Source organism: Nelumbo nucifera, chromosome 2 (assembly GCF_055504915.1).
Source record: "Nelumbo nucifera cultivar China Antique chromosome 2, China Antique-T2T, whole genome shotgun sequence".
Classification (NCBI taxonomy): domain Eukaryota; kingdom Viridiplantae; phylum Streptophyta; class Magnoliopsida; order Proteales; family Nelumbonaceae; genus Nelumbo; species Nelumbo nucifera.
The window spans coordinates 18,144,582-18,161,527 of NC_142650.1; the positions used below are offsets into that span (position 1 = coordinate 18,144,582).

Consider the following 16,946-nt stretch of genomic DNA (forward strand, 5'->3'; position numbering starts at 1 on the left):
GGCCCCTACAGAGTTCTCAAGGTGATCGATGAGGGTATGTACAAGCTCAAAACGTTTGAGGGGAGGCAGATACCCCATGCGTGGAACGTTGACAACTTAAGGAGGTATTACTTATGAAGAGTTCGGAAGTTTCAAGCGGTATTCGCCAAGTCTACAAAATTTCACCAAGTGTGAAAATGAGACCACTCGCCCTGGCGACCTAGTCTAGCCGATCTACGCTATGAGCACTTTAGCTAAGTTGTACACAAGGGGAAGCCAAACGCTTTTAGCTCAAAAGCCCCCTCCGCCAACCTCAAGACACGTCGACAATTCGATACCTCGGCATTGTTTTGACTTAGCCAAAATTACGAGTCTAGTCGCTTTGGCACCTAAGCAACTCATCACCTCGGCAACACTGGATGTTGTTTCGACACTTAGCCTATTTTCTAGTAATTGAAAATACAAGGCGAGAAGCAGGGGCACAATATATGCAAAAAGTCGATTCCATTAGAAGGAAAGAGTACATCTCAAAAAAAATTTAAGAAAGCCAAGCTCGGAGGCTCGACATACAATGTATATACATCGGGGGTCCAAGAAAAGAGGCAAAGAAGTTAGACATCGACTTCGTCCTCCTCCTCGGAGTCAAGCCCTTGATCGACCTGACCCATCATCTCGTCAATGCATGCCGATAACTTTAACTTGCTGAGGTCAAATTCCGAGCAAACCGAAGTCGGGTGCAGTCTTGAACTCCTCCGAAGTCGGGTGCATCCGACACAGCCTAAATCCCTGAAGAAAGGTACCAAATCTGAACTCCTCCCTCTCCTTCAAGAAGTCGGGTGCAGTCTTGAACTCTTCAATTGCACAGACTTCGGCAGCATGGACGTCATCGAGAAACTTGGAACTATTGCTCAGTGAGCTCGACCTCCTCCTGTAAACGTTGGTCCTTGCACCCGAGCATCTCGGTTAGCTTCTCGACCTCCCTCGCGAAGTCCACATTACGACCTCGCTCCACCACGAGCTCGTCCTTCAAGTCGCCGATGAAACGGACAACCCGCTCAATTCGGGACCTGTACTTTGTCTCTTCCTCGTCGGCAACCTAGGCCCTAACCAAACTACCCTCAACTTGCCCCAACAAAGAGTGTGCCAAAGTGTTCACCTTCAAAAGAGATAAAGAGAAATGAGTCTAGAATGAAGGTCATAATGAATACAACGGAAAGGTCGGGAACATACCACCATGAGGCAACGCATAAGCTTTCCCCTGAGCTCACCGGTACGTGACTCGTGAAGCCTCGCGACCTCTTCAGGAAAGACGACCTCCTTGCCCCTCACCAGAGCGGTCCAAAAGTCCATGATGGTGCGGCTCTCCTCGGGATAAATTTCGGCATTCGACCCTCCAGACGCCCCGGCCTCGGGTGGTGGAAGGGGCTCCTCGGATACACGAGCAGCCTCGGGCTCTAGCGAGGTCCTTCTTGGCCAGTCTCCCTCGACTATGTCGACAACCGGTACAGTCTCAACAGTTTACACAGCGGTCTTCGGACCTGAGGTCCCTCTTGGTGAGTCACCTTCCTCTTCTTCCTCTTCATGGCTTGGAACAGCCCGAAAGTTGGCATGCCCAACATGCCTCCTGTACAAGAAATTCAAGGGTGAGTCGAACTGTAAGAAGAAAAGAAAAAAGTAAAGAAAAAGAAAATACCCAAGCCTGAGGTGACGACCTACCCGAAGGACACAGCCCGGCCTGGATCAGCTTCTCCTCGGCCAAGTACTCACTTAGCATAGATTTCCGGTCCACTAGGACCTACATCCTTGCCTGCAGCCGCTCACTAAGAGTTTCCTCCCTGGAGTCCCTCACTCTCTCTTTCCAGGTTGTAAGGAACGGCCATCCGCCACTTAGGTCAAGGAAGAAATACTTCCTCTTCCAGGTCGGTACCTTGGAGTGGAAGTTGTTCAACAGCTTCACCCAAGTCGGTAGGACAGATAATAACTATACATCCAGGAGTGCTAGAAGGGTTTTTCTTTATATGGCATAAGCCAGCAAAGGTCTCAACATCTAAGGGGAAGCCGACGTGGTGACATAACAAGATGGTGCCGACAAGAGTCCTAATGGAGCTGGGGTGAAGTTGATCTAAACTAATGATGTAATAGTTTAGTACCTCGGGGATCAACGGATGAAGAGAGAACTGAAGACCCGCTTTTAGGGCCTCCTCGAAGACAACGATCCCGTCATCCTCGTGCTCCCACAGGTACCCCTCAAGAGGAAGAGAGTATCTAAACTTATTCGGAATCTTATACCGAGTTGTGAGCTCATAGATGTTATCAGTAGAGAGCTCAGAGGAACCGAACTGGTTCGGTGCTTTAACCCTACGTGAAGACGAGGCCCTCTTATGAGAACCACATCGGTCTTGAGACGAGGTCCCTTCCTCGGCCCAGCAAGACAAACCCCCCCTTCCTCGGACTCACTACTAGACATTGTGAATGAAATGGCTCTTCTGGCAAACCACTTACACCAACTTGAGGTCTCGCCTAGCTATTCGCAGTTTGGTCTACCGAGATGGTGCCAAGGTCGTTGATGCAGTTGTGAAGTGTTCAAAGTGGTCAGTTTACGTGGTGTTGAGGTGTCACCCAACTGTCCTACGATCCCACGTGTCATGATGTCATTGGAGGACCATATTAACCCTCATCAAATGCCCCCCACTCCCAAGTTCGAGGTGGTCAGTCCGGTGAGGGAGGAGTTATAACTTGAGGTGATTTGATCCGTTCATCCTCATTTGTGGTCCGATCAATGGTTCGGGATCAGGTCGGTTCAATTGGTCCAACCTAGATGCAAGGTAGCGTACCGAGGACACACAGAACACAACTATTAGGTCGCGCAGACGTCAAAAACACGCTAAACTAATTTCACCTCAAAATACGAACCTCTGCACCCTTGTGAACAGTTGGATCCAACTGATCTCAACCGTTCATAGTTCGGTTCATCCGTCTATAAATAGGACCCTCAAGGGCCCATTTTTCTCCTCCCTATCGGGCAACCACCTCCTCAAGCGGGTCATCATCTCCGAGTCTCCAACTTCCCCGGGATCACGATGCCATGTCAATAGAGTCGATTATCACACCACTCACTTCGGATGCAACTGGATAAGCACTACCCGCTTACGCAGAGTCCACCTCCAGGCATGAAACCACCTCCAAACCAAAGGAGCCGAAGATCCCATACGTGTTTCGTGAGGCTCACGGTAGCCCACCTATATGAGGGCCTCACCTCCAACCTCAGAAGGTGCACACGATTTAGCTCTCAAGTACTCTAGCTCTCTTGCATTCTTGCAATCACATCTCCAGTTCGCTAACTTAAGCATGGGAGTGCCCACCCCAGATAAAGCAACCCGGTCACTCTAATCTCTCTCTCTTATAGCTTGGCCAAGTGACCTACTCAGCCCGATGTTAGAGCTGTCCGCCAGCAAGGAGCACCACATCGCGCATCACTAGAGCTAATGCCACTTTTGTTAGATTAATCCCAAAATCATCCGAAGCTTTGAAACGCAAACTTCCACCCATCAATTTGATAGGGAATCTTTACAAGATAATCTCTAAGGTTGTGTTTGGTTTGAAGGAAAAAGTAGGGAAAGGAAAGGAAAACCTTTACAAACCTTGTATGAGGTCTCCCTATCTTTCCTTTCCTTTCCTCACCTTTTCCTTCAAACCAAACATAGCCTAAGGTGCTCTCTCTTAGGTCTAAGTCTGTCTTTCCATCTATAATTTATCAGTTTCAAGGAGTTTCAAAGGAAGCATTTGGAAATGATTTATGTCTATTTAAATTGGGGTCAAGGAGTTAATTTCATATATCTGATTTTCTGGGTGTTTTTGTATTCCTTTTATTACAAATTGTAAGACTGGCAATCTCTCATCACCCTATTTGATGAAACTCCTTTCTCTTAATAAAATTTCCTTTTTTATTAATTATCAAACTAAAAAGAATTAACCCATTTTAGGTGGCATGATGTCACTATTTTTGCAAATCCAATTCTAAAGTGTTTAATGCCAATCCCACACTATTGTAATCTTTGCTCATACCAATAGACCTTCTCCTTGTATAAAGCAATACATGGATCAAGAAATGTCATAGAGCAGAAAAAGAAACAATGAACAATAGTTGTTTTGACAAAATAGTAATACCAAAGCTGTTTTGACAAAATAGTAATACCATAGCTTCATCATTTCCCTCTAAAGTAACAATATTTCTTTTTTATCAGCGATAGAAATTAATTTTAATTAAAATAGTGTTAAATCATTACATAAGAGACTAGAGCTTTCATCCAGCACTTCAATCATTTATAAAATCCATTACATTTCTGCCCAAAAAAAAAAATTGTTCCCTACCCCTTGCTTTGCTAGGACATCAGCCAACCCATTTTCCATTCTCTTAACCCATCTAAAAGTAGCTTCCACCTAAGGTTCAAAATTTCATCACGTATCAGCTGATACATATTGTATCGGTGGGTCACTGATACGCTGAACATGTTTGGAAAAAAAAAAACTAAAAGAAAATGAAAGCATGTTATTTTAAAGACCGATGTGCTGTATTGGGCATATCGGACTATTGATATTTGGAACCTTGCTTCCACCTCTGTAACCAATCTTCTTCCCATCTCCCTCTTATAGCTTACCTGAACATCCAGGCAAACTAATTATTGCAGCTCATCCAAGAGATAACTAGCTTTGAGTCTCTGTAAACACCTCCATCTGTTTCTTTTTTTTTTTATCAGCAGCAAAAGAAATTTAAAGATGTAAATTTAGGAGTTACAAGAGCTTGGATGCAATTCCACCCCAAAACAACAAAAGATTACAGATTTGCCTAAAACATTTGCTGTCTTACAGCCCCTTGTTTGGCCAAAGAATCTTCCATTCCGTTTGCTGTTCTTCTCACCCATTTAAAGGCAACATTTAGCTCCCTTGTTAGGCTTACAATCTCCCTGAATTTTTACAGGAAGACCCAAGGAATGTGGGAACTGTTTCTTTCCAAACTGTTTAGCTAATTTCAATCCTTGAAACAGAGACAAGACCTCAGCTTTTAATGAGTCCCCCATATCCAATCAGTCCAGAGTACAAGGCTACCACCACACCTTCACCATTTCTAAAGACTCCTCCAATTCCCAAGGGTCTTGGGTTACCCACAGAGATTCCATCAAAATTCAGTTTGACATTGTCATGTGAGAGGGGTTTCCATTAAAAACCACTGTCTTCTTTATTGTGGACTTTGTCACCACTTCCCATGACTTCAGAATATCATCCAGGGAGAAGGCTTTAAAAGCTTACATTGTCGATTGTTCTTACCCAATGCGCTGCCTTCACCTTTAAAAGCTTGCATTGTTCTTAAGTGACAAGTTCCCCTATCTAACTAAAGATGATGGTGCTTTACATCAGCATGTAATCATGCACATGCATTTGAAGGCAGGGCTTCACTCACAAAGGGAAGTACAGATTTTGAGTCATACCCTTTATGAACATTAGACTTTTTATTCACTAGGATATTAAAATAAAAAGGAATTTCACCCAAAACAAGCATATTTATAGAACTTCACAAATAGTAACCTATGAATAATTTATGTGACCAAAATAGCCAGGTGCCAACCCACGGGTTGGTAAGGTCCCCTGCTGGTCGTAGCGGAGACTTGGGATCAAATCCCGCCTGCACCTGGGTAGGGGGTTATGGGTTGGGGGATGGGCTACCCCTCGTTGTGTAGCCCTTCAAAAGAAATCACCAAAAAAAAAAGATCAGAAGAAAATATTTTCTTTTTTTATCAATACCAGAAGCATAAATATGTATGCACCTCTTATAATATAAATATGTACAAGTACCTGGGAATGAAGACTGAGTTGACTGTGAAGTATTTTGTTTTTGCTTTTCGTGTCCAGGATATGCCTGCAAATAAACAAGATTTAACAGGCTGGACTTTTTTTAAAGATAAAATAAAATTCATTAAAAGAAAAAAGGATTACAACCTAGCAGGTGATAAGGCACTACCAGCCTTTATATGGAAATGGAACCAAAAAGCCAAAACAACATCTGCTAGAGAGCAGAGATACAGAAATACATAAAACTACCACAGATTACACAGTTGGAATTCCAAAATATTTCCCAAATTATCACCCACTTACACAGAAATGTCAAAGCTACTAACTGAATGATTAATGATATTTTGAGGTAAGTAGTACAGAATATACCTCATCACTTGTGACTTTGGAAGTGTTAGAGGATGACCCAGGGCCATGGGCAACAGAACTATCAGCATTATGGTAATGAAGACTCTGCTGATCTCGCTTATTTGGTAGTAATGCATCAGATTCATGAGTAAATCCCAAAGGCTGGTTTTTTATTTGCCCCATATTGATGTCTTCCTCTACTAACCAGCCTCCACGTGTTTGTATTAATGGTGGTGATGCTTGTGCAGGTGGCCTTGGTAGAATAGGAGGATCACCTGAGCATTGATCCCTCACATCCTGACCATGCTGCAATATAAGGAGTCTTCTCCTCAAATCAGGATCTAATTCAGGGGGGATAATATCCCATCTAGCAGGAGCTCCAAGTATACTAGGTTCTGAAATGCAAAAGACACAAAAAAAATGCAATATAAAAAAAAAATGAGAAAGCAAAACTAATTAAATATATCTGAGCATATGCAAGTTTATAATCCGATTCTTAAACAAGGAAAAAATGAAGGTCATACTCTGCGAAGGTAAAATGGGTCGAGAAGTTGCCGGGCTGATAACATTTGGTGAGATGTTCACAAGTTTCTGTGTTTCAGGTCTTACATTGGGATTGCTTGTGAAAGGAGGAGCAGGATCTACAATATGTTTCTCATCCTAACAAAGGAAAGAATATGAGTTGTTAGCCCTTCATGAATTGACAAACAAAACAGCAACATAATTACTCAAATTAAAACAATATCAATAGCCAATTTGCCAATCAACTATCACTTGAAGCTACTACTCTTTCATCTTAACAAATAACAAAAGCAACATCACATCAAGTCCGTGAATGAATAATATAGTGGATGTAGAAATCACCGGTCTATTCAATCTCCTTTCAACTTCAGCACCATTCGTGCCCTCAGAAATGGGAATATCTCTATTGGCATTTTGTACAAAACCAGCATCCTGACAATTTAGAGACAAATAAAAATAATAGCAACAACAACTGAAGAATTTAGATGCCAAGTGTTTTTATATAGTGTCAAAAGCAATATTATTTAATTTAAAGTACCTACCTCTGACATCAAATAGTTGCTCACATCAGGAGCATAAGGCAAATTTATAACTTCATCTTCATAGCGGAGTTCAGAAATTTTTCGCAAAAGGTTCTCATCAAATTCTCTACAACACAGTAGATACACATCGCAAGCTAAATATACAACGCAAACATATTAATTATGAACCAAGAAAGCAGTAGAAAATTATTATTTCTGCTTATATCATTATAGAAACTACAAGACGAGCGAAATCAATCAGATCACATACTTAAAATAGCCAGCCCTGACATTGCATGCAACATTCCTTGCAACACATAATACAGGCACAGGGTTTGCTCTCTATCAAGAACATAATCAAGTTAGTACTAGTTTTGCTTAGAGGGTAATATACTGTCATCAACCAACAACCTACAAAAGAGCAAAAATGTGTACCTCGGCCAGAGGGGCATAATAAGGAGTAAAGGCAGGGACAACGTGAACTCTAGGTTGGTCCTTATCTTCCCAAACATTGAGGCGGTCATCAATTACCATTGCCATCTTTGGATGGCAAATCCCATCTTGGAAAACATTAAGAAGAGATTTCCGAGAGCCTACTAAGTTTGAATCCAAACAAAGGAGATAAGCCATAATGATCCAAAGGATTATTAAAAAAAATTGAGATAAGCTATGGAAATACAATGGTGCAATAATCAAAACCATAACTACAGCTTAGCATAACAAGTCCAAAACTGTTAAAGACTACTAACTACAAATATGAAACAAAACTACCTCTAGATATGATGCATGCAGAATTAAAGAGAATGATAATCAGTATTTGCTTGGAGTATTTAATTATAATATAAGTATGTTTTGTATTTGCATGGGATGTTGGCCTTGCCTGATCTGACACATACAACACGAGTCAAAAGCTGCTTTACACTTATAAGATGTGCCTCTGGATCAAGAAGTCTCCACATCTCTAGAGCATAATCTCTTTCGGCCATTGTACAAACATAAACTTCAAAACGCTTTCGTCCTTTTGCTGTCAGATAACTTTTCAAATCCTCCCATGCAGGTCGCAATCTCACAAGAACACTAGTATCACGGATCTGCAACAAGATGGAAACTAGTAAATAGTAATTGAAAGAAAACTCTAATGTTTTCATTTCACATTCATAACTAAGCAACAAATTGAAGTTGTAGATGTGATCATTATCCACATGTAAATACATGACAGGTCCAAGAATTTTCTGTGCGACAAGCCTTTGGGGATGTTTTCTATTGGTCCCTTCACATATATGCAAGTACTAGCATGATAATGTATCATGTTCAACACAATAAATCTGTCTTTGCTTTCTACTAACTATCTTTTCAAAAAGCTTAATGTTTCAGTAGCAAGAAGCACATATCTGAATTGTTTTTTGAAGCAGAGTTGCGTTCCTGGTGAAACACATATTTAGCATGAATTTTTCTCTTCGCGCATTTAGCTACTGCATTGACAACACAAGTTTATAGAATATTTATATTGAATTGAATATACTGCATATTTTCCTAACTTATAAATCTTGCCTTACGAATACAAACCACAAAGTGTCATCTGTCTTCCCTTTCTACCAAAAAAATGAAATGAAAAAAAAAAAAGTTATCTTTATCTTCCGCTTACTTTGCATTAAGGCACATAATCTAATGCATACCTTTATTCATCCAATACTATAAATTCGTTGGGCCCAATTAACGTATTATGAGCCATCAACATCAAGATAACAAAGTAAGGCTAATATATACGATAAATTGAAATATTAACCTCTGGATTAATCCGAGTAAGGACAATATTCCTCTCTTGCAATCTAATAACTGGCCGGATGATTCGCTCGTGATTATTAGATAGAGGAGGAACCTCCTCCAGCTGAACCTTGAGCGTTTTACCATTATCCATGACATAATCGCCTTCTATGTACTGTTTCAACAACATTCTATCTTCTACATATCGTTTAAGCTCAGCTGACATTCCTGAAACTCGAACCGGATCAGTTTCACAGGCAATCCTACGTTGCAGAGCGTCAATTCTGTCCTCAAATGACTTCATTGTATTAGCAACAATAAGTGTCTCGTCAAGATCAAACACAATCGCGAGACACCGGAGATTCAGCATCCCTAAGCAAGAACCGTAAAGACCTAATGGAACTGAACAACACCAAAAGCACGGGAACTTCTCCTGCTTGCTCGTCATTGCCACCAAATGGAGCTCTTCCTCTCCGAGCAACACGACGGCCGTCTGTAAAACAATTGAAAACAACAAATTTATAAGAATCAGGAGGAAATAAGCAACCCATCGTGACGGATCAACTAAAATAAATCCGTATGGAAAACCTTTAATTCATAGAAACAGGAAGCATGAAGACGACTCAGTGGAGACTGCTCGACCACAGTTTTCGATTCAAGCTTGCAACGAACTGAAAAAGGAGAAATCGTTTGAAGGACTGAAAGAGGAGGGCATCGTTCACTGGGCTGAGAGATGTAGTTGATTCGTATTTCGTTATTTGGGAATTGAACATTCTGGTTTTTCGCGGGGAAAATCTCAACTTCCCCCAAACACGAGTCGCCATGATATACCACCGATTTGAACCCTAGACGACTCATTTAAAACAGACCAGTAATTCTGCTCCAGAATCAAAACCTAAGAAAACCTTCAATCTCCGCAGATTTCGATCCAAACCTGAACGTCTAAGAAAGAAACTAGGGCTTTGAAATCTAATAAGTTTTTTTTTTCCTTATTTTTTTTCTCCTTTCCTTTATGAAGCCCTGTCCCCTCAGTTTGTCACTCCCTCGCTAGTAGCGGTTTCAAATTGTGCAACGGCAATATATATAAAGCTAATGGTCGGTTAGGTAAATAATGTTAGTTCGGAGATAGGATTAGCTGAACGCAATAGCAATTGCGCACGCTGCGGAACCAATCACACCTATGGGCGACGATATACCTCTTCATGGGTCGGGCCGGCTTTTGCTCTTTATTAATATAAATTTTTCAGGCTCGAGCGTGAGCCCGGCCCGACCAATGGGCCTTAAACTTGGGCCCGAGCCCGGCCCTCATAAAAAGCTCGAAGCCCGGGCTTGAGCCCGAAGCCCGACCTGGGAGTCTGAGCGCCGGTGCCCTCTGAGGATTAAGAGAATGATGCCTGCTGAGTGAGTTTGTCGATTCCTCGGAGTTTGAGAATGATAATCGAAACTGAGAAAGTGAGGAGATAGAAGATGGCAACAGTGCCAGCCAGAGAGAGAGAGAGAGAGAAAGAGAAATCACCACTCGAGAGAGAGAGAGAGAGAGAATCTAGATCTGGTGGCGCCAACCGCTGGTGCCTGAGTTCGCAGAATGAAAACGGTGCGCCTGGGTTCTGGTGGCGCTAGCTGGAAAGAGAACTGAAAAGATAGAAGACCTAGTTCTAAGAAGAGAGAGAACTGAGAATGAGAAGAAAGAAGATGAAAATGGTGTTGACTGAAGAGAGAGAGAGAGAGAGAGATCACCGCCAAAGAGAGAGATAACTACTTCTAGTGACGGTCGCCGGTGACAGAGTTCGCAGGTGCAGCTGGGTTCGCCGGTTCTGAGAGTTGAGAGGGAGAAATGAGAGTCACATCAGAGAGTGAGAGTGAGAAAGGAGAATGAAAATAAAATTTTTAAGTATTTAGGGTTAGGGTTGGGCAGTTTAGTAAAGTCGGGCCGAGCCAGGCTCGGGCTGGGATTTTTAAACAAATCCCAAGCCCGGTCCGTAAAATAGTCAGGCTCGGGCTTTTAGGCCCAAGGTCAAGCCTACGGGCTAAAACACATGCCCAAGCCCGTTCGGGGGTCGGGCAAGGCTGGCCCGTCAGGCTACCCGGCCCATGAATAGGTCTAGGCGACAAGGATACCACAGCCTTCAACACAACTAATCTAAATTCGTCTGTAGCAAAAAATTATGTTTGTTTGATAAGAATCAAGCAATTGTCAATTGCCAATATTCGCAAGAGACAGATTAACCCAGGCCGATGAGAACGTGAATCGAATTTTTGAACCTTCTCTTCGCGAGACAGGGTGCCCCAATGTACTACCAATTAAACATGTATTAGTCACGATTAGACTTGTTCATGGGTCGGGCTTGGGTTGGGCTTTTACTCTTCATTAACAGGATTTTTTTAGGCCCAAGCTCGAGCCCGGCCCGACCAACAGGCCTACAACTTGCGCCCAAGCCCAACCCTCGTAAAAAGCCCGAGTTTAAGATGAAGATATATACATATATATATATATATATAAGAGAGAGCACGAAAATAAAATCTTCAGAGGAGAGGCAAGAGAATCTAAGCTTTCAATGGGAAACCTTACTGAACAAAAAACAACTCTCCAATCATGGAGATTGATGAATCAATTTTTGGTCATGTATCAATCTTTTGGCTAAGTACCTCGTCATTTGGTCTGCTTCCAAGTGGCCGATGACTCAGAGGCCGAAGTGGAGCTGCCTAGGTGCCGAGCTGCTTGTAAGGTGCCGACCTACCTGTGAGGTGCCGAGCTGCCTGTGAGGTGTCGACCTACCAATGAGGTGTTGAGCTGCCTGTGAGGTGCCGACCTACCTGTGAGGTGTCGAGCTGCCTGTGAGGTGCCGGGTTGGGCTCCCTATGAGGTGCCGAGCTGACCAAGTGCAGGGCTGCCTGTGAGGTGTCGAGCTGACTAGGTGCAGAGCTGCCTGTGAGGTGTCGAGCTGACTAGGTGCAGGACTGCTTGTGAGGTGTCGCGCTGACCAGGTGTAGGGTTGCCTGTGAGGTGCCGAGCTGACTAGGTGCACGGCTGCCTGGTGATGAGCTGGATTGATAAGCTTCGTTGCTCTTTTAGAGACCTGCAAGGAACCAAATGTCAGAGGACCCGGGGTGGCTAACCCGGCGAGGTCACTCCGATGCTTAAGTCAGTACTCTCATAGTAGACTGTGAGCTAAAAATCACAAAGTATGAGAGATAGAATTTGTTTACTTGCTTGCCCTCCCCCTTTGCTTCTGGGGTTGGTGCCTTTATATAGGCATTGTTTGGCATGGGCTTCACGCACCATATCTGAGATTTCTACGAGGTCGTCTAAATGGTTTGAGATTCCTAGAGGTAACCGCCATGCACGTTGACCACCCTCCAGATCGTTCGGCACGTGGGCCAACTTACAAGGATCGTGGGAATGTTTGGATATGCATGTCGAATTCGTTGGTGAGCATGTCTTGCAAGTCACCAGGTCGGCGCATGTGCCAGGCCACCAGGTCGCGCCAGGGCCAGGCCGCGCTTGGGCCGCCAGGTGGGACACCATCAACTTGGCTAAGGCAAGTTGTTGCCAAAGTGGTTCCGGGTGTCACCTATTTGTTCCGATGCCATGTGTCACAATATCATTGGAGGGCCAGATCCACCATCATCAGGGATCAATAGAAGAAATACGAAGAACAATGATTTCATCTCATCTCTTCACTTGTGATACTGGAATTGGGGATTAGGGTTTCCGCTTGCAGTTTCATAGGTCCCCTCCCTATTTTTTCTCCATAATTGAAAGGAACATCATAAATGAAACGAAAATTAATAGTATACTAGTATTGCATCTCCTCCCCTCGCCATTCTCTCATTTCAGTCATTTCCATTGTTGCGTCAAGTCAGTTGCTCTGAAGGAGAAAAGAAAAAAGATGACTGGATGATATGGAGAAAAAATATGAAGAAGAAAGGGAAATATGGATGCAAGAGACATCAGTATCACTTGTCTAGAGAAAATGGGCTAAAGATTCCCTCACGGTCCCTACTAAAAGGATAACATATAAGTTGTAACATCCAAGGCGGCGGTGGACTCACCATCGGAGTTCACTGGTGGCGCCGGTGTTGAGTTCACCTCTGAGACTGAGAGTGCCTGAGTTTGACGGTTGCTGAGAGTTGAGACTTGAAAGTGAGAAGGGTTAGTTGGTTATTTAGGGTTTAAAAGTTATATGAAAGTCGGGTTAGGCCGGGCTCAAGCTGGGCTTTTTTGACAAATCCCGAGCCCGGCCCGAAAACAAATCGAGCCAAGCTTTTAGGCCCAAGGTCAAGTCCGCGGGCTAAAAACCTTGTTCAAGCCCGTCCAGGGGCCAGGCTGGCTCGTCGGGCTACCCGACCCATGAACAGGTCTAGTCACGATCCGTGCATCTTGCTATATACGCAAATTTGACAATGGCAAACAAAGCTCTTTCATTTCCTCTTTTATCACTTCGGACCGAGTTACCCTTGTGTAGTTCCTCCTATTTATACCAAAAAGAGTTTAAGGATAGAGATATTATATTTTCAATTTAGCAGTGCAGCCAAAGCTTGGAAGTGTGGGTGCTTTTTGGGACTGGTTTTCAAGTAAAAACGCCCATGCTTCCAATACCCATTTTTCACAAAAAAATGCTTCTGCCATGTAGGCAATGAGCAACACTATGCTGTTTGGTAAGGTGATTTTAATCACCGTTTTTCATGTATGTGTTGACAGGTAAGCACCACATAGAATACACATCAGTCAACCGTTCGGAGAAATGGTTGGCATTTCATGCATCGGTGGGGTCATGATTTACGAGGCATGCCCGATTTTTCAATAAACGCCTGAACCAAACATTCATATATATGGGCGTTTGTTGAAATGCCTATGTGGATCCGACGTGTCACCGTTTTTTTTTTTAAAACGGCCATGGTTCCAAACATCCCCTTAATTAAGTATTATTTTTTGTGTTATGTGTGAAGTTTCATTTTCATGATAGTGGCCAATTTCTTTATGCCCCATATAAATTTATAATATTTTTTGTACTTTAGTGTTAATTTTTTTTATAACTTTTTATTGGTTTATTATTATTTTCATATTATTTTCGGATACAATTATTAAAAAAATCTCTTATATCTATGAAAAACACCTTTGTTTTTTGACCCAAACAAAGGTCGCCCCTCTAGTATTGGGAAAAAAAGTGCAAATATTTCATTTCCCTTGGCTCTTCACTCTTCAGCAACAAAGACATTGAAGTTGCCAAAATACCCATATCGTAATTAAGTCGTTATTGTATACAATTTAAAATTTCAAATTTACCCTCTAGTAATTTATTTTACCCCAAAGAATAGTTCTCCTTGCTTTTCTTGGATGAAGTAAGGTAAAAAGGCTTTAGTGAAGTAAAATGAAGCAAAACTTTTTTTCAATGTATTTTAGTAAATTTACATGTAAATGAATTTGGCTATGGGTAAATTTGATGTTTAAAAAATCAATGCATTATATCAACATTTTTATCTGTAATGCCAACAAACGTAAGGTCTTTACACTTTTTTCAAAACAACATGGTACATTTTATGTTATGGTCAAAATACATGGGAGTTTCATAGGATTGTTAGAAAACCCAAATAGGTTTTTATATTTCTTAATGAAATTTAAACTGAATTTAAATTAATTAAATTATATTTGAAATTAATACTTTTTTATTAATTTTTGTACTTATTAATCCTTATTAAATTTAATTAACCATATTAAGTTTTCATTTTTTAGTGAAAATTAAGTTGGTTTTAGAATAGTAAAAAGTAATTATAAAACTAATAATTGTTAGATAGTTTTGTATTACTTATATATTAAATTAAATTCAAGATAGTTTTTAATTTCTTCTTCCTTTTTATCAATTAAATTATTTATATTGTATTAATAAAAGTATATTATCAGTAACAATAATTAATAATTATTCTTTTCTATTTACGTAACTTATTAAAATATTTTTACTATGTTAGTTAATTTTTATTGTTTTCAAATGGATTATAATTTTTACAATGTTTCATTCCATGTTTTTAACTTGTCACTTACACTCAGAGTTGAACCATTCAAATAATGACTCAATCCTATTTTCTAATTACGAGTTTCCTAAAGCTCACCTTGTTCGACCTTTATGGTTGAACCATTGACCCTTTGACTCCATCATTGGGTCATAAGTTACGATATACAATGCATTAAAAACTTGTGGGTGATTTAATTTTATGCTCAATTGTTTGATTGGGGATGATCTTTCTTTTATTTTAGATAGCTTTGCAGGATCTGTGTAGCCCTACTAAAAAAACTCAATTGTTAGACTCATGGATGACATGTCATTGTTTGACCATCCAACCCAAACAGTCGAACTGTTGATCGTAGCCTAAAAGTAAAAATTTCAGCCTCAAAGTCATTTTTTAAAACACTAATTTTATTTGTTGGGTGAAGTAAATAATATTTATTCTGAAACGCAAATTACTTTAATAGTTAAATTAAATATTAGCTATTTTTTAAATGAAAATATATTATTTAGCCTAATAATATATCATTGAATATATCCACTTCAATATAGTCGATCTTTATTAATAATTACAATTTTAGACAAATTAATGGAATATTGGAGAGCAAAGAGAATTAGTGGCATAATTATTGAAGATAGATAATTAAAAAAATTAATAGAAACAATAGTTAATGGTGAGTTAATGAGGAGAGTTAAAAGTCTTAAAGGCGATTGACCATGTTTGATTTCAAAATTAGAAAATTTCAACCCCCCTAAAAAAAAAAAAAGATAAATTCCTTTGAGAGTAAACCATAAATAGAAAAGTATCAACTTGGTACATTCCATTTTGATATATGGATATAAATTATTCTTTTTCCAAAGGGAAATCAATTAAAGGATGAATGTTTAAACGATAGGTGTAACGTGGGTTGGTCCAACATGGCATTGTGTTGCGGTGCTGCCCACACTATAGCAGGCACAACCCAATAGATTATGGAAGAGGCCCAGCATGGGCCCATGGGAAAACATATAAGGTATAATGTGGACCTCGTCTTGTTGTCACAATCTTTGTGTACTACCCACACTATTAGACCTAGCAGCTAATATGCCTGCTCAACACAAATCCCCCAGAGTGAGAGCCAAGCATGACCCAAGGCCAGAGTCATAGGTCGGTATAGGTGTAAATCAGGCTGCACAGCTCGCAGCTCGGCATGGCTCAGCCTGATTTTGACCCGTCTTGGCCCGATGGTCATGGGTCGTGTCGTGGCCCGACATGATTATATGGGCTGTGATGGGCTTAGGGTTTCAGATTTCCGGGCTAACACGGTCCAACACAACTCATATATATTTATATAATAATAATATATAGTATATAATATATTAATAAAATAAACAATTGTATACATCAAAATTCATATGAAATAAAAATTTGAAGACTTTTTTCATTTTTTTTAAATAAATAGCTTTGGGCTGTGGCACAACACGACTCAGGTGAGTGTGGGCTCGGGCCATGGGCCATGCTAGGTCGACCCCCCAAAATATCCTAGGGGTACACGGCCCAACTCGCACTTCATGCGAGCCACACGCGGGTTTTACACCTCTATAGATCGGCATTATTTTTTTAGAAAAAAAGTAAGTTAGATCAAAGTAAACAAAAAAAAACCTTAAGATTTTATTATATATGTTCATATAAACATATTATTGTTATTATTGTTTTTGTTGCTATTGTTGTTGTTGTTATTATTATTATCATCATCATCATCATTATATTTGAGTACTGCCATGTCGACCTGTGTAATCCTCAAAACACCCAACCCAACACAATATGGAAGTTCAAGTTTAGCCAAGCAACATGGCTCACATTACAATTCTAGGCCAACACATATATTTTTTTATCAAATAAAAATAATAAATATATATATTTATATTATGTATAATATATATACATACATGAACCTTAATTCTCCACCTTAGGGCCACCATG

General features: G+C 40.7%; 1 protein-coding gene across 17 annotated transcripts in view; it reads right to left on the bottom strand.

Moving 5' to 3' along the window:
• Positions 1-10,040, bottom strand: part of CPL2 (carboxyl-terminal domain (ctd) phosphatase-like 2) — an 85,137-nt gene extending 75,097 nt beyond the window's left edge. For 13 of the 17 annotated variants that reach the window (XR_016082395.1, XR_016082394.1, XR_002022642.2 and 10 more), the window contains exons 1-10: positions 9,570-10,039; positions 9,004-9,474; positions 8,098-8,308; positions 7,653-7,813; positions 7,489-7,559; positions 7,239-7,344; positions 7,039-7,128; positions 6,699-6,834; positions 6,196-6,569; positions 5,830-5,893 (exon numbers count right to left, since the gene is read on the bottom strand). Coding sequence is in view for 8 of the 17 variants with exons in the window: in XM_010258274.3 (XP_010256576.1) it covers positions 5,830-5,893; positions 6,196-6,569; positions 6,699-6,834; positions 7,039-7,128; positions 7,239-7,344; positions 7,489-7,559; positions 7,653-7,813; positions 8,098-8,308; positions 9,004-9,474; positions 9,570-9,839 (1,954 nt within the window). In the remaining 9 variants the exon portion in view is untranslated. Of the gene's footprint in view, positions 1-5,829; positions 5,894-6,195; positions 6,570-6,698; positions 6,835-7,038; positions 7,129-7,238; positions 7,345-7,488; positions 7,560-7,652; positions 7,814-8,097; positions 8,309-9,003; positions 9,475-9,569 lie in introns of all 17 variants that reach the window. The other 4 variants (XR_016082396.1, XR_002022643.2, XM_088897724.1 and 1 more) reach the window with 2 other exon arrangements.
• Positions 10,041-16,946: the final 6,906 nt, after the last annotated feature.